General features: G+C 42.2%; 2 protein-coding genes across 5 annotated transcripts in view; both read left to right on the top strand.

The window, feature by feature from the left end:
* Window positions 1–22,308, top strand: part of LOC145448185 (aprataxin-like) — a 137,337-nt gene that overhangs the window by 76,651 nt on the left and 38,378 nt on the right. The gene's annotated exons all lie outside the window — the stretch shown is intronic.
* On the top strand, window positions 15,685–18,568 carry LOC145448188 (uncharacterized). The gene is made up of 2 exons (XM_080326537.1): window positions 15,685–18,340; window positions 18,441–18,568. The coding sequence occupies exons 1-2, from the start codon at window positions 17,498–17,500 to the stop codon at window positions 18,456–18,458; spliced, it is 861 nt and encodes a 286-aa protein (XP_080182663.1). The 5' UTR covers window positions 15,685–17,497; the 3' UTR covers window positions 18,459–18,568.

A 22,308-nucleotide genomic window follows, 5' to 3' on the forward strand; every position in this document is an offset into this window, starting at 1 on the left:
CTCCTCGCCACTCAAAGTTATTTCATCGACGAGAATTATGGTTTCGATGCTATTTCCCATTGCGGAGGCCTTGAAACCTTGATTGGCCGTATCGCAACATACGAAACATAGTACAAAGCTGGAAATTACACATTTCCGAAGTCATGATCCTCCCACAACGTTGTCACAAAGTGAAATGAATTCCGTAGGACTGATATAAGTAATGTGATGGCATCATATATATACTGTTATTACGTCATAGTGAGTGATACTCGAATATACTCGACTCGACGCATAATGATTCAGAATCGAATCACTCAGATACTCGATTTCGCCCAGCCATAGTTATGAGACAATGTGGTGGATGCCTATTTGCCCAACCTAAAAACTTGACGTGATTGAGAAAAACGGATGTCCTTTTTGAGTTCAGCGCCCAAAAGTTGGACATAACCAATAGGGTTGTTCAGAATTGACCGACTTTCAAAAAGTCTAGGTTTTCAGTCCGTTTCCCATGCCTTATACCTTAAAAACAAATTCTGGCTACTTTTTTTGTAATTCATCCCCTGCATCCGTGTGCATTTTGCCGTAATTCTTCGGAATTTGGGGATTCCCCCGTTGTGAGTTACTCGACAGCAATCGCATGTGTTCTCATTGACGTGAAGCGGATGTTCTAGCGTTGATGACGCGCTAGGCACGGCAGTGAAATGGGGATCATTGATTGCTCAGGTGTTTTGCTTCTTTGTTGTTGAAGAACCAGTGGTGCCACTCCTAGTGTTTTAACACTAGATCTAGTGTTTTTTCGGTCGTCCTAGTGTTCTAGTGTTTTTTTTCGCTAAATTTTGCTAATCTAGTGTTTTTCTGCAATTATGCGAATAATGAATATTCTAACGTTAGACGACTTAATTATACGCTAAATTTATTGCTAATGAGGCGATTTGGTGTCTCTGGCTGTGTTTGTTTTCAACAATTCTATGTGGTGGTGCAGTAACACGCAATTATTACGTAACAGGGTGCGCTGTGAATCCGTACCTATGAGCGAAAGTCTCTGAAAAAATGAGGAGCCATTTCGCTCTGATGCTCTGTCGCTTCTTGTTAAACTCGGGCAAGATTTTCATTTGCCGAGACAGACAGACAGACAGACAGTTTTATTGAACAAAATTGCAATAAAAATATAATTCATGCTGCAGCGACACGATCCTTCGGGATTCCTGCGGATCATCCCGCCAGCTTCATTGATGGAGTGCTAATCAAGCATTGTTCAATTCGAGTCTCGCGTCATCAATAAATATTGAAAAATGTAAGCAGGCCGAAGAATAGTAAGAAGAAGAATAGTAAAATCAATCATTCCTCTAGCTGTGCAATTTCCCTCTGTGCTATTATTTGATGAACTTGAACTTTGGCAAGATCGCAAAATGAGCTGCAGTTTATCAGTCAATGCCCTCCAACAGAATTTTTGTAAAAATTGAAATCTATGCACAATGGATTCGATGAATCAAAATTCCATTTACTGGGGAAGCTCATGACGAATCTCTTGGCATTGCCACATTCCACTGCATTCGTGGAATTGCAGTATGCTGCATATGGAAACCTTCCCATTGTTTGGTTGAAGATGTGCGGTAGTGAGCAAGATGCCCCACAAAAGATACTTATGTTTGATGGATGGTGTACAAATCGAAAGAAAATTTTTATGATGCCGCACAATTCGAAAGCGACAAATTTGATTTTTTTTGCGCTGTTGAATTCGTTTCATTAATTTTCATTGAATCATCATGCAGTATATCATGCATATGTATCGAATTCATGTGTGGAACACTTAGTATCTATGGATTTGTACCTTGGTCATCATGATTACCTGGCAAGGGCGCATTTTTCCGGCAATTTACTAATCTAGTGTTTTTTTCGCCAATCTAGTGTTTTTTCAGGACATAATCTTGTGTTTTTCCGGGAACCTAGAGTGGCAACACTGTGAAGAACTGTGTTTACGATTGAGGTGGAGGACTTGCCAGGTAGCTTTTTGGCTCATGCTGTTAGCGAGTCTAGCGCAGGATTAGTGATTATAGTATTGTAGCAGTATTGAATTATTCGATCTAATGGACCTGATACTCTTTCTTGTCTACTGGGATAGAAGGCAAAGCTTGTAAATGTCTTTTCCAGTGACTGTGGAAAACAGCCAGCGGTTGCTCTGAATTTTATGTTATTTCCTAAGATAGCAATATACTGGTCGGAGTATTTCCAATTTAGGAATCATTATCTTCCAGAATCAATAACTGGATCTAATCCGACTATTCTTGCTCAAGTTGTGCAGTATGTGTTTGACCTAAGAGAACTGAAATGTTTCCAACTATTCTTTGTTGCTTGACTGAGTTGATGTATATTTATTTTTCTAGGATTAGCTCTAGTGCGAAATGTCTAAAAAAAAGAAAATTGCCATCTAGTGATATAGTATCAAAGAAAACTAGAAGATCACGGTCGCAGACACAGCATTTCCTAGCTGGGCCATCTGAGGAAACATTACGAGATCGAAGCTGCTTACTCTTAGGAAAGTTATGCAGTATGTGTTACACCTAAGAGAGCATTCATATGCGAAAAATGAACCAGTAAAGTTACACATCCAGGACGTAGGAGATGAAGTACGGTAATAGGTTTTTGGTTCCTGGCTGCCACAAAGACCATCACACAAGTCAATGCCATTGAAGATTAGAGACAGTGTGAAAACAGAAACCAAATGGCTGTCACTAAAGGAAACTGCAGGCCAGCAATATGTATCAAGAAAACAAAGTGACTTTGAAGCCAAGTTGAGTAAGCTATGGGCATAGAGGAGCTCCTGACGCGATGACGACAATTGAAGCAAGTACACTTCTCTCCGGCGATAAGAAACATGAATACAAAACATTTTATCAGGATCAAAGGGGTCCGTGATTAGCAACGATTGGTGGCAAAGATACAGTGTTGAAAGTGAAAACCATGCAACAAAAGAGACGGACCATGAGTGCGAGAGAGTGCACCAGCTTCAAGTAGCGAAGGTGAATTTACAGAGAGCTCATCTATATCTTCGCAGGTAGCTGACACTTCCCACAGCAGTGATTTCAAAGTGGCGCAGTCGACATCGGGTCATTCCTTTGAATTTGTGACTCTAAAAGCGCCTGTAAACCTGTTCAACGACTAAGACATATGCCATGTTTCTGATCGCTTGAAAGTCAGCGATAATGCTGCCACCATGATAATTGCAGCACTGACACTGACTAAAGCTTGCGATGGTGACCCTAGTGACTTTCATCTTTCAAGATCTGGAACCTATCGACGACGCATTGCAAATCGTTTTAAAATTTCTGAGTCGATTGTTGAAAAAATAGCAAACGATCCACCAAAGCACATCTCATTGCACTGCAATGGAAAGCTCACTAGGAGTCGTTTAGGAGAGCAATTTGAGGCCTTGGCAACGCATTTGAGAAGGGCAAACTTCTTGGCATTCGAACTCTTGAGATTGCTACAGGAAATTACGGGCTGATCCGTCATTTGAACTGCTGGAACTTTATAATTTAACAAAAATGTCAGAGCTCTTGTGTTTGACACAACATCCTCAAACAATTGAAAAAATAAAGGTGCTGTTCTGTTACTTGAAGAATTGATAAACCGGAAAGTTTTCTACAGTGCTTGTCGCCATCATATTCATGAACTAGTCATCCGGGAGATCTGGAAGTGAAGTGTGTATTTGGATCGGTGACCACAGGCCCTGAAAACACAGATTTTAATACCTTCCAAGAAGTGGAAAGATATTGATCAATTAGGAAGCTCTAAAACACTTCAGTTTGATGAAGGCAGCGGGTTGGCGATGAAAGCTGATGAAGCAAAGCAAGAAATAATTCCACTGATTAAGCCATATATTGGAAAGCAGAAAGAATTCTTGAAAAGAGATTAATACAGACTGTGCAACAGGCGCCTTGGTGATTTTAGATGACCAATATGTTAGTAGCACCGTTTTCGCAAGCCTGGTGCTACTAATAGCACTGGATGGACGAGTCAAGTGCTGTATTGTCAAAAAATGTTCATGTGGAGTGAGCAAATGGGCTATTCTGAAGAGTTCATTAGAAAGTTGGTATGAATAAATATTGCCCAGTTTTATGTCTCAGCTTGAAAACTGGTATTGCATGTGACGCAAACTGGTATTGCATGTGACGCACAGAGTAATGATCTCAAATTCCTTCATGACATAACGGACTTTACATCATGCGATTTCGCAGTTGCTGATGTGGCATATAAAAAGATGTGAAAACATCATTGGCATCTCACCGAGGAAACGGTGGTATCTACAATGTTCTCGGCTAAACCAAAGATTCCTGACAAAGTGAAGGAAGCGATGGCTGCTAAATTGCTGCAAATGCCAATTCTTGAACAATTTCGCAGATGTGTACCTCTGAGTCTAATCTCTGACTCTGTCTCTGAGTCAATGAGTATGGTTGATTTAATTGGACCGGAATCGTGGTTTCTATTCGATGCTATACATACTGAACATGATTAGTTAGGTCTTCCAGTTTCGGAATGGCATACTGATCCGCATTTTGTGACTGCTTAAGAATTTGTGAGTACCGTAGTGTTGAAGTAGTTAAAGACGCAGCAGAGCGTTTGGTAAAATTGAATACTGACTTTGATGCTTTAAAAACAGATGACAGCGGGCGAGCCTCTTACAAGCCGTGGGAGATCACGGGAACAGATATGCCGATTTCTCTAAAGCAACCATTTCATCCACCTGATTTAAGTAGTATTTGCCAAGTTGATCTATTTCATTTCCTTATTGTTTCGTTTCCTGTGAACAATGTGATGTTTAAAATGTGGCTGTGAGTGAATGATACATTCACAGTTGTATTCTTGCACATGGTGATCCCGGAAATTGAAGGACAATCTCAGGTAGGGTTGAGGAGTGTAGGATATGTGATCCAACAAAATGACTATCAGTCTCAGGCAGTTTTGTGGAGTTCTAAGGGAATGTGGGACATGAAATGGTGTCCTGAACCGGCAATACTTTCTATAGTAAGGTTATGTAGCTCTCCAAACCGCAATAGCTGCATAAACCCAGCTTATATATGACGTTCACTAGCCTAGTCCGAATGGCGACACTCAAATTTTAGGGGAATCCCCTATTTTTAGCCGATATTCTTCCAGCTCAAAATGCACACGGATGCAAGGGATGAATTACGAAAAAAAGTAGCTAGAATATGTTTTTATGGTATAAGGCATGGGAATCGGACTGAAAACCACGACTTTTTGAAAGTCGATCAATTCTGAACAACCCTTATAACCAATTGTCTGATCAAAGTCAACGAAAATTGTGTTGACCAGTGTAATCTATCTTATTCGAGTGTCGTAATTAGATCTATATAGTTCTCGAGGCTGCAGCGCCAGATCGTTTGCAGAATGAGCGCTGAGCAGAAGGGCAGCAACTATTCCAGTGCTCGTATCTGAGTGGCGTATCAATTGTGATTCTGATCGAGCAAGAGCCTTCACACCAGTAGTAATAATTACACAACGGCAAACTTGGTGTTGCATATTTTTGTTGGTGTTGTTGTATTCATGGTACACCATGGCTCAAATTCCATATTTTTGATTCTGTATCTGCCGACTTGTAGCACGGCCCACTTCCACGCTTTTCGTAAGACACCGCTTGCGTAGATGAGATGGCAACGAGGAGCCGAGCTAAACCTCCATCAGGTAGGAATTCAGGAGTCGGACTCCACACACAACCCATTGGCCATTAGTGTTGCAGCTGCGGACTATACCACTACGCTGTCTCGCCACTTTTCAAATTTTTCTTTCAGCGTAACTGAGTGTTCTATAGAAATCGAACCAAGTTGAATACCATTACGAAGTAACCCACACCTTTATCTGTGTTTTGAACTATCTATAAACACAGCCTCCGATTTTGTCCTGCCCTTTGCTGCACGTGATTCTGCACCATGCAGTGGCGCGGGAAATACTGCGTTCGCCTACTTCATTGGCCCGGGTTAATACCAGCTGACAAGGAAGGTGTATATGTATAATTGTATGTATACTGATCATTGAACATTGCATAGCATATGACTCACGGTGGCACTTGCAGTACCTGGAATCGAATCTACAATATCGGTGGGTTTGACCCAGACCCAGCTCTTGTTGGCAAATTTTAGAATCATTCAACTTTTCGGACATTTTAGAATAAGGTCTTCAACTCCGAAGGCACGCGCATGATATGGGCACTTGGGCAGGGCCGTAACTGCCGCACCCCAACCCAATTGGGGCGGCGAACTCGAATGGGGAGTCAAACTATTATTTCACAAATCAACATAAATTAATCCGTGTAATTTAATATCTACTTCTCAATATCGGTACCCGCACTGCCCCAATACAAATTAAACATCGTTTATAAAAATAAATAGACATTACAGCGCCCATCATTACCTCTCCACAGCACACGAAGACTTCTGAAGTTTCAGCCGACTTACGACTTCGCCAAGTGTATTACCAAATAAAACCTTGGCCGAAAATTACACCGCATGATCGCCGAAACCGCCAATAGCCATATATAGCCCGGGGTCCGGAACCTTTTTCGTTCAAAGAGCCATATCGGCCCTATATTTCCCATTTTGACTCTCAAAGAGCCATACATGTCAGTGAACTTTTACGTCATGATTGAAAATTCGTGACGTCATGGTATATCACTAATTCGAACGGCCTACATGGGATTATCTGTGAAAACTCGTACTAATCATGCTGGTTGCGTTGAGCATGCAAAACTTAAGTTACATAAATTATTTGCAAGTTAGATCTTTTTAATTATAGCACAGTGAGATTGAGAACCATACGATATGTTCGAAACTTAAGACAATTAACACTTAGATTCCCAACAGATGTAATAGTATAAGTTTGAGACTTTCGTCTGTTATACGACATCGTAGGTTCGTAGATCTCTTTTTAAATGCGAGACCCATGATCACATGCATAGGTGGAGCCATGGTCATTGGTCACTACAGAAGTAGGGTAGAGTGGGGCAAAACGCCTATCCTAAGGGAGAAACGTCATAAAATCCTCCGTGCTATTCGAGTTGGTCTAAATTTCATAGTATCAACGCGAGATGTCGTACCTTATCCAATATGAATGTATGGAAAGCTTATGTATCGTTTATCAGCAGTAAAATCATGATTCATCCATGTTCGTCAAAATGCCGTTTTGCCCCATGGGTGGGGCAAAACGCACACGGAGGCGTTTTGCCCTACTACGTCTTACAATTTACCCACTGATACTCTGTTAAGGATTTCCCTTTTCATTCGTATACAATTATACATGCTTACTATAGCCCACTATAAATTGGATCCTGTACAAATGTTGCAACCCAAACATGTAATGAACAAAAAACAAGCTAATGAACGAAAATCTAAAATCAGACGTGCCAAGGCAAATATTGTGCTGAAGTCAGTCAGAAAGGTCGTCGTCCTCAGAATCACAATTTTGACAAATGAAATGGCGATCTCCAAGCGTACATTCTTGATGTGCCCATAAATGGCAAATGAGACACTGAATCCATTTTTCCCCGGGCCTACTATTACGGAACGGCTCAACGCAAATCAAGCAAGGCCATTCTTCGTCATCTCTTTTGTTTTTGGGTGGACATTTATCCTTAGGCACCTTCTCCTTTTTCGATCTCTTTGTAACCAGCTTCGGTGAATTAATTTTTTTTTGCAGAGCGTTTTTATAAGGTGATGACGTAAGCACTTCTGAGTTTTCTGCTTTCCTGGATCTTTTTCGTTTTGTGGCTGATTTAACCGGCGAACATAACTCGTCTATAGCTTCCCTTGCTTCTGAATGTTTTGAAGTTGAAGCCATGGAAGTTGATTTACCTACCTCACAATCCGTGTTATTGGTGGTTCCTCCCACTTCAACTATACTTGGGTCGGTAGTGGAGGAATTATCTTGGCAGTTGTCAGCATTTCCGGCATGTGGGTCTGGCTCATCGGTCATTTCGGAAGCGATGAAGTCTTCGTCCGAGAATATATCTTTATTGAATGGCCAAAGTCCACAGGCCCTGAAGCCATTGACGGATTTCTCCACCGTAGCACATCTGTTGTAAGCAACAGCAAAAATCTCGGCCATATCGAAAAATTGGACCCTCTTTCCTGGATTTGTTACCATCCAATTGTCCACCGATGAATTATAATTAGATTTTAAAGATTTAAAAAACGTTTTATCGAGTGGTTGCATTTTGTGGGTGCAGTGAGGTGGTAACGTCAAAAGTTCGATTCCGTTCGAACGGGCATAGTCGATTGCAGCAAGGGTTTTATGGCTATGGTGACCATCCAAGATGATTAAATGTTTTTCATCAATTGTGGGTTTTGCAATTGAAACGAAATGTTTTAGCCAAACTAAGAAACTTCCTTCATCGGTCCAGCCGTTTGTAGTGCAGTGGCCAATTGATCCAATGGGTGCAATTCTCATTAGCCCGTCCGCCATTCGTTTTCTTGGAAATATAATCATAGGTGGTATGTATGCTCCCGCCGCATTCGTTGCGCAAATTATCGTGACCGTTTTTCCTCTTTCCCCGCTCGTCATTTTCCCAACTTCCCGTGCACCTTTCGTCGCAATGATGTTGTCAGGCTTTTGGACATTGGTAATTCCAGTTTGGTCCATATTCCAAATACGAGTTGGCACGTAACAGTGTGAGTTTAAAACGCCCCGATAAGCCGTGTAAAACTTTTCCACTTGAGGCTTATTAAATCCTACTGCCCGTGCTATACTGGTAGCTTCCGGCTTTCGAATTGATAATTCTTGATGACGTGATAAGAAACCACGTAGCCAGTCTTTGCCAGCCATTTTTACGTCGTCATTGAACCGATGTTTCATTCCCATCTTTGTGGCAAAGTCATAAGCCAGACGGCGTACGTCCTTTGTAGTTAATCCAAATAAGGCCTTTTCCATGTCCTTAATCTTCGATACTATTTCAATTTCATATTGAAGATTTATGTCTGGTTTAAACCTCCCCAGTGAAATAGAACCCGGGTTGGATACTTCTTTATTCGTGTGTCGACGGAGCGTTCTAGGAGGTATCCCGTAATATATTGCCGTTGTCTTCAACGCCGCGCCGCCTTGCACGGCGTCCATAGCTTTGCGCAAGTTTTCTTCAGAGTATGACGCCCTGGATGTTTTCCTTTTATAAGTCCTCACCATGATTTTGTTCTGCAGGTAAATAATAATTGTAGGTTTTGATTAGACTGATCAGTGAACACATTTAGTTGATTCTTGATCAAACTCGTCAGAGTTCCTGTTTGAGATTTCACACTCATCACGCGTCTTTGCGTGCCATTTAAATAAAGAGTGATTCATTTACAGACCATAACCATTTAAAAAAACACCGTACCGGTACTGTATTGGATATTATTGGAAATTCCTTATCAAATAACATGATTTTGATCTCCTGGGTAATGATACGAATGCGAATCAATTCAAGGGGTAAAACGCCCACTAGCGGCGTTTTACCCCGCGTATATGGTGGGCGTTTTAGCCACGAGGCCACCATTACTTTCGAAACACTAACAAGGTGGTTATTTTGTGTATCTGACGATGAAATTACACTAAAATCACATCAAACATAGTAGGATCCTAAATAAAATAAGAAATATTCAATCGGCGACCTCAATAGTTACGTTTCATCCAGTTATATTACGGTTATTTTTGTAAGAAACAAGTCAAAAAGTAATATATCATCGTAAAACTCACCAAGTCCTCTTTCAACTTCAGAAATTAAGGTGACAGCTCCGTCTGACCATTAGGCATACTTTGAGCTATTGTGACTCATTCAACAATCACTTTGTTTGGTAATAGCGATGGTGGGCGTTTTACCTCACAGGGGCGTTTTACCCCACTCTACCCTACATGCCCAATGTAATGTGTGATACGTCAGTGATGTGGGGGTCAGGGGATCAAGTGAGGCAGTGCCTCACCTATCGTCTAGACGAGAAAGCGAAATTTGTGACACCTTATTCGTATTTTCTGTGGTGGTTGTTCATGAATGACTAGATTTTGAACAATTCTACTACCAAAACCACGCAATTTGCATATTTATTGTTCGAATATGTAGCCCCCAAGGAGAGGCAAGGCACAGGTGGGGCACCTGTGACAGAACAATCCATCTTAAATAGCTTGGAATTTATAATAAGTGATATTGATCGAGTATAATTTGTCGCACTGATTGCAAAAATCTAAATATTGATCGACTTCTTGATTCTACAAATACTCTTCGGTAACAGAACGTTGCGCTACACGCTTATATTTTAACAATTTTACCAATCAAGAACGTGGATACTGGGTGGCTATGAGCAATAGCCCTAGATCAGGAACACCAAGGGAATTTGAAAACTGCATTGACAGACAGGCGTCGCTAGGGCTGCATTTAAAACAAAAATAAATTTAAAACAAACATGTTTAAAACAAGGCGCTAATTTAAAACATGTTTTTTGTTGTTTTTATTTACACAATTATGGCATAATTATACAATTTGAAAAAACACAATTTTGTTATTTTTTAAAAGGCCTTTTTTTAAAACACTGTTTAAAACATGTTTTAATTAAAGTGTTTTAAAACACCGTTTGTTTTAAATGCAACCCTAGGCGTCGCCATGGCTGCTATTCTCTTTGGTCAATTAACGTATCGTGCAATCCAAGATTTCGAGGCGGGTATATCGAATTCGCAAGGGATAATGGTCGACGGTGCGAGAGCAACTATAATTTCAGGAATTTGAAAAGGGGTTTCAGCCCCTAACGCTGAATAGGGCCTGCACCATGTCTTGACCTATCAAAGACATGTTGCTGCCGCGAGAATAATTATTCTGGCCGTGATGAAAATCCACTGACAATTTGCTGGAATATTAATAGGAAAAAATAAAAATTTGGCAGAGAGCCGCATATCTTAGACCTAGAAGAGCCATATATGACTCGCGAGCCATAGGTTCGCAACCACTGCTTTAGCCAATTGTCCATATAAGCACGGAATATAGTCCTGCGCTTGGTGTCTGAAGTCACCACATCCCTGGGCTCTACCCGTAAATCTGATCACGTGGACTGGGGGACGATGAAAAATTATGAGCAATAGCCTATATGCAATTACCAATATTACAGAGAAAATTCAATCCTTAGTATGAAAGTGCTTCGCGCGGCTACGCACACACATATAGGCTACACACACATGTAGCCTACCAACAAGAAAAGTGCTTTCCTGCATTCGTGTATTTGTGTTTCGGTTCTGGGTGTAGGCTAAGTCCACAGGTAAGCGAATGGATCTTCCTCTCAGCTGTTGAACAGACCCAGCGTGAGCAGCACAGAATATAGCGATGGCAGTATGGCTAGCCAGTTTTGTACCGTGTTATACTCCAGCACCCGTGCATTATATCTTCTGGATTCTATCGAGGGTTGTTCCTGTTCGTGACTTCTTTCAACATTCGTTCGAACAGCGTCAGAAGTATCGAGCCCCGTCTTTCAGATGTTGAAGTGACTTCAAGGATTCGTAATCGCAGAAGCTCGTCGTAATAATGTTGCAACATGTCTTCATGCTCTCGCAATTCTTGTCTCAAAATATCGATCCTGTCGAGAATTCTGCTTTTGCGCTCATTAAACTCGTTGTATTCCATAATCGGTATTGCTTTCAATTCTGTTCGAAGCTATATAATGTGAACCGTTGTCTGAAATGCACGCGAGGCTATACTGTAAGCGACGATTTCACTATACTTTCAAGTCTTTGCTGTATTCAATTTCCATGAAAAGGAATTCGTGACTTAACGCTGCATGCTAAGCATATCGCACAGGGCTAGTGCTAACAAGAAAGATTGTGCACCGTCTGGTAATACTTCCGGTGTACTATCGGCATTCATTCACATTCGCTAAGTAGGCTACGTCATGTCACGTGCTGACTTTATCAATGTTCCCTCTAAGCTGCACGCGTGCGCGGCGGCGCACTGCTGACAAAGTCGCCGCGCGCGCAAAAAAAAGTCGAAGTCATTACCCTTTTTAGTCGTTACGCACTGTCGTCCAAGGAACCGCGCAGTCAGTTGGGGAGTGCGCGCAGGCTCGTGAAAAATTAGAGTAAACATTTTTCTTTACCATCACCGTTCTACAGATTTTTACAGTAAGAGAGTGGGGCAAACGCCCAGGCTAGGTAAGACGCCCACCATCAATATAACAGAACAAAGCGAGCGTTGAATGCGTCACAGTATCGCAAATGTCGTCTAATGGTCAGACGAAACTGTCACTTTGATGTCCACGCCGGAATGATTATTTGTAACGTTTTGTGAGAATTTATGACTTTCACTCATATTCTTACCAAAAAAGAGCCTTATGCAACGAAGTGAAATGCCATATTTAACGTATGCTATAGAGCAGACCTGTGGGTAAAGTGCGATCCGCGGGCCAAATGCGGCCCGCGAAGGTTGCTTGGAATTCAAAACATAAAATTTGCTTTATGAATGACTAAAACCACAGGCTGTAATCAAATGGACAGGAACTTCGCTTACTTTGAAGCCTGTTCATTAATATGCCACGATTACGCTGCCTAGTTACCTCGCATGCGCAATCCAGATTCAAAGTAAAAGCCAATGAAGCAAAGTAGTAGTATAGCAATTGAAGTTACATGAAATCGCTTTTTAGTTTAGTTCAAACGTTCTTTGTTGCCATTGTCTCCTTGCGCATTATACGGTATTGCGGACAGGCGATGTGTTTCAAATTGTTACGGGATACGTTTCCAAATCCGCATTTCCTGAAACAAGTCAATCAGTGCTCGCGATTACTATATGACTCATCAAGTCATCAGTCATCATATATATCACCCATAAAGAATTAAAGGGCATGCCAAAAAAAGAAAGCCGAAAACTGAAATTCAAAGATGGTTTAGGTTAAGACTTTAGAGCACTAAATATTTGTATACCGGAGTCAGGGGTAGACCCGTCATTTCAGTTTTTGCCGAGGGTGTCGCCGAAAGTAAGGGTTTTAATTAAAGTCGGTCTTATGACAAAAACTCGAAACACGCGGTCAATGGAGGGAAAAGTTCAGGAAAACTGCAAGTTTCGCTCAACATAAGACTATTTAAGCTGCACAGTGCACACTGCTAGGAAGCCATCGACCAAGAAAACAAACTTTGTACTATTGCATATACATTTCAGTGCAGTGATTCTCGAACTGGGCCGGGCGTGAAAGCATCAGAAGGGTGGCGCGAAGCCGAAGTTGATTGAAAAAAAATTCGCGTTACTGTCGATTTACTCACAGCATATCGTTTTTCCTCTGTGTATTCTCCGACTTTGATATTTCAGAATTCTCTCATCAACAGCCAGAACCGTCCATGCCATCACACTATCCGTTGGGATTGCTAGCATTCTGGTTGCACTTTTTAATATGTTGCAATATTATGATAAGGGAACGCCAAATTTTTCACTATCATAAAGGAGGCGTCCCTAAAAAAAGTTTGAGAACCACTGTTAGAGTCTTAATTTGATAATCCGAGGATTATCAACGAAAAACTACAATAACTCCGCTTCTACTGGTTGGAATTGAGTCAAATTTATTTTGCATCGTCTCTGAAGACAGCTCAACGATTTCATGGGGTTGACAGAAAAATTTGAATTTTTTTTTAATTTTTCTGTTTAAATTAAAAAATTTAATTGGATCTGCGGAGCCCTATACTTGTTAGAATTGAACCAAATTTAGTGTGCAGCGTTTTTTAGGGTAACCTGACAATTTAATCACTGAATGACAGGAATCCAGAAAAATAAGTTATTTTTGAACAGCGCCATTGTACAATGTACATGTACAAGTACACGATACCTTAACAACGACTCGATCGGCCATATAATGCCACAATGCTGAAATACATATTGACGTTTAAAACGTCGCCAAATGTATCATCTGGGGCAATCAAATGATATTATCATACCATGAAATCAATATCTTCCGTCGCTTTGCCGACAATTTCGACGAGGACATGCAAGTGACTATAAGCTTACGCCTTGACGGTCTACAGGTCAGACCGGACAATGTATTCGGCGTCTGCGTATTGCTGCGTTGATATTGAGTACAGTGTAAAACGAGTTTCTTTGCTACCGATATTACCTCATTAACAAGTTATACATAGCCAACACCCCAATCGCACGGATCTGGTTTTTATGATACAATGAACATAAGAAATCAAGATTGACCCGTACGCCTGCTATAGATGTTTTACATCAGACAACGATATCAATTTCATTGATTGGTTGAATAGGCATCATTCGCTGACTATATACCTGCATGTAGTGTATTTCGCTCTAAATGCTGTGTGATTGCTCGCTGCAGATAGTCACTAAATATTCACAAATGGAAAGCTGGATATTTCGACCAAACTTTTGTAACAAAGCAAGTAAAATTCAAGGTCAAGGTGCATGCTCGTTTAGTGTTGATTTTTTAAGCTGCCAGCACTATGCATAGAGTGGTCCGCAGTTGAAATTCAATAAATTTCAACCAAAGATGGTATAATGAAGTGAAAATTGTAATATATGAAAAAGGTTCACAGTGCAAAAACTACTAAGGTTCGTTTGTGAACGTGAACCTCTAAATTTCTAGGGTTCACACACTGAACGCGAACGTGAACCATCCCTACAAAATACTTTGGGGTTTTACTAGACTCGAACGCGTCCTGGAAGAGTCATATTCAGATGCAAAAAAAATATCATGGAACTGTGGTCTGTTCTACAGCCTTAGAGATTACATATGACATCATCTGTTGGGGGCTCCCAGTGTTAGCGCAATGAAGTCACTGCAAAAACTACAGCATCAGGTCATCCGTATCATATAGCCAGAATCCCGAAGGGACCAGGATGTGTGTCCCTGTCCAACAAATCGCTGCTCAAAAGATTCGGTATCCTAAACATAAAAGATATGCAGAAACTAGAAATTGCCAAGTTATGTATCAGCTCCACTGTGGCCACTGCCCCGATAACTTCAATCACTTCTTTGCCTCGGTACGAAAAGTGCATAAGTACGGCACACGCACATCCACGTCGTCCAACTACCATATGCTAGACCAAAAAGATCATCACTCTATCAAATATCCCCGACCTGATTTGTGGAACACTATCTCGCCGGCTACCCGACAGTCATCGAGCATGTCCAATGTCCATTTTCCAGTCCACATACAACTCGAAATACAAACAATTTCCACTGATTAAATACAAGTTAGCCCTCCAGTTTACCGGACCGCGACCTGACATATCGATCTCGCCTTCCTACACATGCCATCTTTTTTGTCAACTCTCCTTTTGTATTATCTGTTTTTACTTTTCATTCTGTGCGCTTGCCTCTTTTTTACATCGCCTATAGGCCAGGTGGATGTCTGATTTGATTTTGAAGACTATTCCAAGTCGTTTCGACACCTTCCCATATTTCATTGCATCGCAGTCTTGTGGTGTATTGAAATGATTAAATTTTTAGCAATAAATTGAATTGAATTAGTTCATTGAATTTTTCACTCACCAGATGTATGTCAGTATGTCTGGGCATATACTATAAAGACGCTGTGTAAGAACAGCGATGTAGGAGAGGAGGATCCCAGATATACCTACGACACTTGGACACTCCGCGACGCGCTACTTCTGAGAATCTCGTCGGGGACTCCATCATTGATCGCGGTAAATTTACCACTACGCCGTAAAAGGCAGGACCGACGCTAGACCCGAGATGACTTAATCGTATATGACATGATCGAAGGTAAGCATGGAATGGCAACTATCGATTTTTTGGCTTCGCTGGGACCGGAATCGGGATCGCCTCGCGGCAGCGAATATAGGTTTTCTGTCAATTTGATAGCTGGCGGTTTGATTGTAGATTACTAAACTACGGATGGATGGATATCGCATGGTTACGCTTGGTCAAGCAGTGTCTCTTATTACTAGGGCGATTTTTTTACCTAAAAAACGGAATATTTTGACATTTTTTACCTTAAAATACTTAATTTTGACCAAATTTTGAACATATGCAAATTAGGTGTTTCCCACATAATGTTAGAATTGTACTACTTATCTCCATTTCTGGTTGGTCTGTGCTACGAAGTAGTGTGGCCTGAACAAAACTTTTTTGACTCAGAAACTGACAAATTTTTACATGAAAAATATTTATTTTAACGAAATCTGACCCTATGAAGAATTCCTGTAGGTACAACACGTATTATGGTAGAAATAATTAAAATTTGTTGCAGTACAACGAATGTAACTTTCCTACATTCTCGGGTAGAAAGCGTCTGTCCTTACTAAGTAGCTTGCCAATAATGGAGATAGAACATTTAACAGCAGCAGTTGTTGGCTGACAACAGTGAAGTTGTGTCTACAGTACATTGCTGGTGACACACCGTGTTGCTTCATTCTGGCAATGGTGACCAGTGGCGTGCGGTCAAATGAGGCAAGTGAGGCAGTCCCTCACCTGTCGTCAGGATGAGTAAGAGAAAATTGTGAAAACCCTCGATGATTGTTGATATTTTCCATCATCGATGTTCATTAATAACTAAATTTGAACATTTTTTCGCCCAGCATCATCAATTTGCATAATTATTATTCAAAAAATACAGCGCGAAAGGTGAGGTGAGGCACGGGCGGGTCGGCCGACACGTAATGCGGAGCAAATACATTCCCTTACTGATATAGCTGATGTGTATTTTCCACCCATACCTATAACTTTAATTGTGGTATGTGATAGTTTTACTTACTCACATAGCCTGCTTTGTCGTTGTTTGTGGTCGGTATAGTGTGTTCAACTGCAATAGTCATTTACACCAGGTGGATATTCTATGTTATGATATTATATTTGTATTTGCCGACTTGTAGCACGTCCCACTTCTAGGCTTGTGTAAGACACCGCTTGGAACAGATGGCGACTAGTAGCCTTAGATAGCCTGCGTATGAAGATGGCTAATGTGATAATAAACAGATTGCCAACTTAATCAGCTAACCTCGCAGGTTTTATATATTTGCGAATCCTGATCCAAGGAAATCTGCATCCGCAACCAAAATCATCAATTTAACCCTTATTTTCCACAGTCTGAATGATGTCTTATAAATACGCATCGTAGATTGTATAATTGCAACGGCTAGCAGGGTGTAAAGAAACCGCTCTCGCCTACCCTTTTCTCTTGCTTATGTTGTCATTCACAATTTGTGTATATTTATTAGGTAATTTACGTGTGAGTGTGAGGGGAGTCAGTGCCTCACCAGCCATGAACCTCACCGCACGTCACTGCAATGGTGTCTACATCACAATTTTTCATCATGCGCTTCTTGATATAAGCGCTACGCAATGCCAAGCCCAGTCTTGCTTCAGTTAGGATATTGCGGTACGTTGATGTGGTGTATTACGTCAGTCCAATCACGTCGAATGATCATTTCTCATGTCTACTAATTGGTGCTTTTACGTTGCTTATAAGTGCTCGGAGTTGTCTGTTTGGTGGCTTATTTTTGTTTGTGAATAAAGACACAACATTGGCGACGAGGATGAACAACGAAACTCCTGCGGTCGGAAGCCGAGGATACGGGAAAGTGCCCGAGTTCAACTTGGGTGAAGACGGGTGGGACGAGTATGTCGAACGCTTGGAGCTCTACTTTGAAGCGAATGGTATTACCGACGAAGGAAAAATGAAAGCTGTCTTGCTAACAGTCTGTGGGTCGAAAGCATACAGCCTCGTTCGAAATCTCTCGACACCCGAAAAACCGAAAGATAAGAGTTACCGACAAATAGTTAAATTGCTCGGGGATCATCTTACGCCGAAGCCGTTGTTAGTGGGAGAGCGGTATAAATTTAATCTACGGGTCCAAGACGAGGGTGAACCTGTCAATGCCTTCGTCGCGGCACTGAAGAAATTGTCGGAACATTGCGAATTCGGGGCATTCTTAACCCAAGCAATTCGAGATCGGCTCATCTGCGGTCTGCGCTCGAGACCTATCCAAGAGCGCTTACTATTGGAGAATGATTTGAGCTTAGAAGACGCCGTTAAAAAAGCTGTCGCAATGGAAGCAGCGGGGAGACAACTTTTCGATACTGGTAGTTACAGCACCGCGATGGTACGAAGGGAACAGCGGGGGGCTCGAGAATACCAGGAATGCAAGCGCTGCGGGAAATCTAACCACGGAGAAGACCACTGTATCTTTCGCACAGCGCTGTGTCATGCGTGCAGACGGGTCGGACACATAAGGAAGATGTGCCCCGGAAAAGGTACAAGGCGAAAGAGTAAGACCGCATGCAAGATTAACTGTTTGAGCGGATCGACGGAAAAGCAATCAACTGATGATGCTGGTAACGGTGACGACTGCGGTTCCGAGTCCTCGGCAGACGACAGTGTGAGTATCTTGATGAATATCAATTTCGTAGAAGGGAAAGATGAGATTCGCGTAGATATTGGCATCAACGGTATTATCATTTCTATGATATTCGATACAGGTGCTGCAGTATCCGTAATTTCGAAGTATTTACTGTCGGAGAAATTTCCTCTTGCGACGCTGGAGCCATGCAACATTAAATTGAAGGCATACAAGGGCGAAGTTCTGCCGGTATTGGGTAAAACCGTGGTGATGGTGAGCTATCAGGGACATGATTGTAAATTGCCTTTGATTGTTTTGGATATGGAAGCTCCGCCGTTGTTCGGTAGGAACTGGATGCGTAAAATACAAATGAATTTGCCAAAATTAATCGGATTGGTCTCGGATAGCGGTCAGAGTGGGAATTCGAGAGATTGCCTAAGCAGGCTATTGAGGGATACCAGTATTTTTGAAACGCAACTAGGGAAAGTTGTCGGCATTAAAGCACGGCTCAACATGAAGCCCAACGCCGTTCCGAAATTTTACAAAGCGCGTAAGGTGCCATACGCTTTACTTGATAAAGTGGAAACAGAAATCCGTAGGTTAGTGGATACTGGAGTGTCGGAAAAGGTTGAGCACTCCGACTGGGCGAGTCCAATTGTGCCTGTTCTTAAGGCGTCAGGCGAAGTTCGTATTTGTGGCGACTTTAAAGTTACGATTAATCCGCAGTTGGATATACCGGAATATCCATTACCGACCCCCGACGACTTGCTGGCGCTTCTTAACGGAAGGAGAAGTTCGTATTTTAGCAAGATCGATTTATCACAAGCGTACACGCAAGTGGAGCTTGATGACGACTCGCGTAAGTACGTGGTGATTAACACCCATCTGGGATTGTTCAGATACACTCGACTTCCGTTTGGAGTGGCATCAGCGCCGGCGATTTTTCAGCAATTGATGGATCAGGTGCTACAAGGACTGAATGTACCGTGTTTGCTGGACGACATCTTAATCACCGGGTCTTCGGAGAAGGAAAATCTTGAGCTGCTATCGACAGTATGTAATCGTTTGGATAAATATGGTTTGAAAGCTAAAAAGTCCAAATGTTGTTTCCTGGAAGAGTCCCTGGAATATTTAGGCTATGTGATTGACAAGAATGGCATTCGACCGAGCAACTCAAATTTGCGATCAGTGACTTCTGCTTGCCGCCCAGACAACGTGAGTGTACTGCGGTCTTTTCTCGGGATGGTAAATGTCCATAGAAAATTTATACCGAACCTATCCAGTCTGTTGCAACCGTTAACGAACTTGCTAAGAAATGACGTGAAGTGGAAGTGGGATGATGCTTGTGAAAAGGCCTTCGGAGCTTTGAAAAATTGGCTTACCTCCGATTTGGTGTTGGCTCACTATGACCCTGATAAGCCGATTACCCTGTCAGTAGACGCGTCCCCTGATGGTTTAGGAGCAGTAATCATGCAACCCGATGGAGAGCGTGATCGCCCAATTGCGTACGCCTCTCGTACATTGTCACCGGCCGAGAAAAACTATTCTCACATCGAGAAAGAAGCTCTGGCCATAATATTCGGGTTACAGAGATTTCATCACTACTTGTTCGCGAGGAAGTTTACACTATTTACGGACCACAAACCGTTGACGATGATTCTAGGTCCAAAGACTGGTATACCCGTGCTAGCCGTATCCAGGTTGCAACGTTGGGCAATCAAACTCGCGTGTTATAATTACGAAATTCGTTACAAACCGGGTAAGCAGAATGTTACTGCAGATTGGCTTTCGAGAAGTCCCTCGATTGCATCAGCCGAGGTGGATCCATCAACGCAGGAAGCCAACGAGATAAATGCAATACAAGTAGACAATCTACCCATAACGGCGAAAAGGATTGGCCTTGCGACGCGCCGAGACCCGCTTTTATCTCGTGTACATTATTATGTGATTAACGGATGGCCCGCTGGCGCCTTATCTCCAGAATATCAACCGTTTTATTTGCGCAGGAACGAACTGACAGTCGAGCAGGACTGCTTACTCTGGGGTATCCGAGTAGTTATCCCGGCGCGATATCAACGGCAGATCCTTGATTTATTGCATGAACACCATCCTGGGATCGTAAGGATGAAGATAAAAGCCAGAATGCATGTGTGGTGGCCCAATCTCGACGGTAACATCGAACAGAAGGTTAGAGATTGTGCTACCTGCAGACAATGTGAAAGCAGAAGGCCGGAAGTTTTGAATCCTTGGGTCTGGCCAACTCGTGCATGGCAGCGAGTACACGTGGATTTTGCCGGACCTCGTATGGGGAAGTGCTTCCTGGTACTATAGTGGATGCTCGGACGAAATGGCCGGAAGTGCATCAGATGAGTTCAATTACTGCTGAAAATACGATATCCGTACTTGGTAAGATTTTCTCGACGCATGGCCTGCCGGATGAGCTAGTAAGTGATAACGGGCCACCTTTCACGTCTAAACAATTCGAAATGTTTTTGACTCGGAATGGTGTTAAGCACATTAGAACTGCCCCCTTCAGTCCCAAAACCAACGGTTCTGCGGAACGATTTGTTCGTGTTTTAAAGGAATTTTTAAAGAAGGAAGCGGACAGAGGAACGGATATCAAGAACAGACTACAGTCGATGTTGCTGCACTACCGAACGACTCCGCATTCAACAACAAAGATATCTCCTGCTAGAGCTATGTTCGGACGGGAGCTGCGGACACGATTGCATTTAGTGCACCCACAGTTGGAGTCCACGTTGCAGAAGGATCATCCAGCTTGCAAACCGACCGAACTTCTTAAGTCTCGTCAGCAGGAAGTGGGCGATCCGGTTATGGTCAAGGACTATCGACAGCGTCCCCCAGTCTGGGCAAGAGGAGTTATTATCGAAAAGCTGGGTCCTGCAACGTATCGCGTTCAAGTTGGTGACCTACTCTGGAAGCGACATATCGACCAAATCCGAGATCTGTCGGCGTCACGGTTTTGCGACCAGGAAGATGAAGAGATCGTCGATCCAGTCGTATTAACAAGCATGACACCAACACCAGATCGTCGTCTGACAAGTCCTTGTCTTCGTGTTCCATCCAGTCCAACACCAGTGGAAACAGAAGATATACCTACACCGGTAATCATTCCAAGCAATGATAATGTAGCGGACGTTGACAATTAACTTGAACTATTGGCACCTGAGCGCCAAAACACTGAACATACAGTGCCGCCTGTGCGCCAAAACACTGAAAATGCAGTGCCGCCTTTGCGTCCACCGTCACAAAGAATACGACGACGACCTAGACGTTTGATTGAGGAACTATAGTATTAGTTGGGGAGGAGATGTGGTGTATTACGTCAGTCCAATCACGTCGAATGATCATTTCTCATGTCTACTAATTGGTGCTTTTACGTTGCTTATAAGTGCTCGGAGTTGTCTGTTTGGTGGCTTATTTTTGTTTGTGAATAAAGACACAACAGTTGAGCATAACAATATGTCAACCTATTTGTTATCATTTGACTGTTTATGATTCACAATGAGCAGACAATGGGCTGTCTACAACGGTAAGCTTATAAAGAAGGCTACAAGCTGTAAAATGTCAAATGATAAGTTCACCGACAGTGCAAAATCTACGATACAAAATCTACGATACAAACGAAATGCAAGTTACAAAAAAGTTTTGACATTTTTTGACCTAACGCTACAATTTTAACAAATTTTGACTTTTTTTTGACATGTCAAAAAAAAATTGCCCTACTTATGACTGAGCATTGTGAGCAATCTAAACGGGGCATAATTGGTAGTGCTATAGCTGGCGACCCGGGCGATCAAAGTGAATAAATCTGGTCTAATCGAAAGCTAGAGTCTCACTGATTACAAAAATACAGGCTCAAATCTTGTCAGGGTAGTGGGACCACCTCAAAACAGCCCGCAAAGTCTTAAAATGCACATTGTTCCGAACACTCCCTTGACGAAATTGGGCATTGTGAGGCTCATCATGTTGCGGCGCTGCCATTC

The sequence above is a fragment of the Botryllus schlosseri genome, chromosome 10 (assembly GCF_051294905.1).
Source record: "Botryllus schlosseri isolate E-star chromosome 10, Bs_hap1, whole genome shotgun sequence".
Taxonomy (NCBI): Eukaryota; Metazoa; Chordata; class Ascidiacea; order Stolidobranchia; family Styelidae; genus Botryllus; species Botryllus schlosseri.

Excerpts from the sequence above, each read along its gene's own strand:
- LOC145448188 (XM_080326537.1), top strand. The coding sequence starts at position 17,498 with ATGAACAACGAAACTCCTGCGGTCGGAAGCCGAGGATACGGGAAAGTG.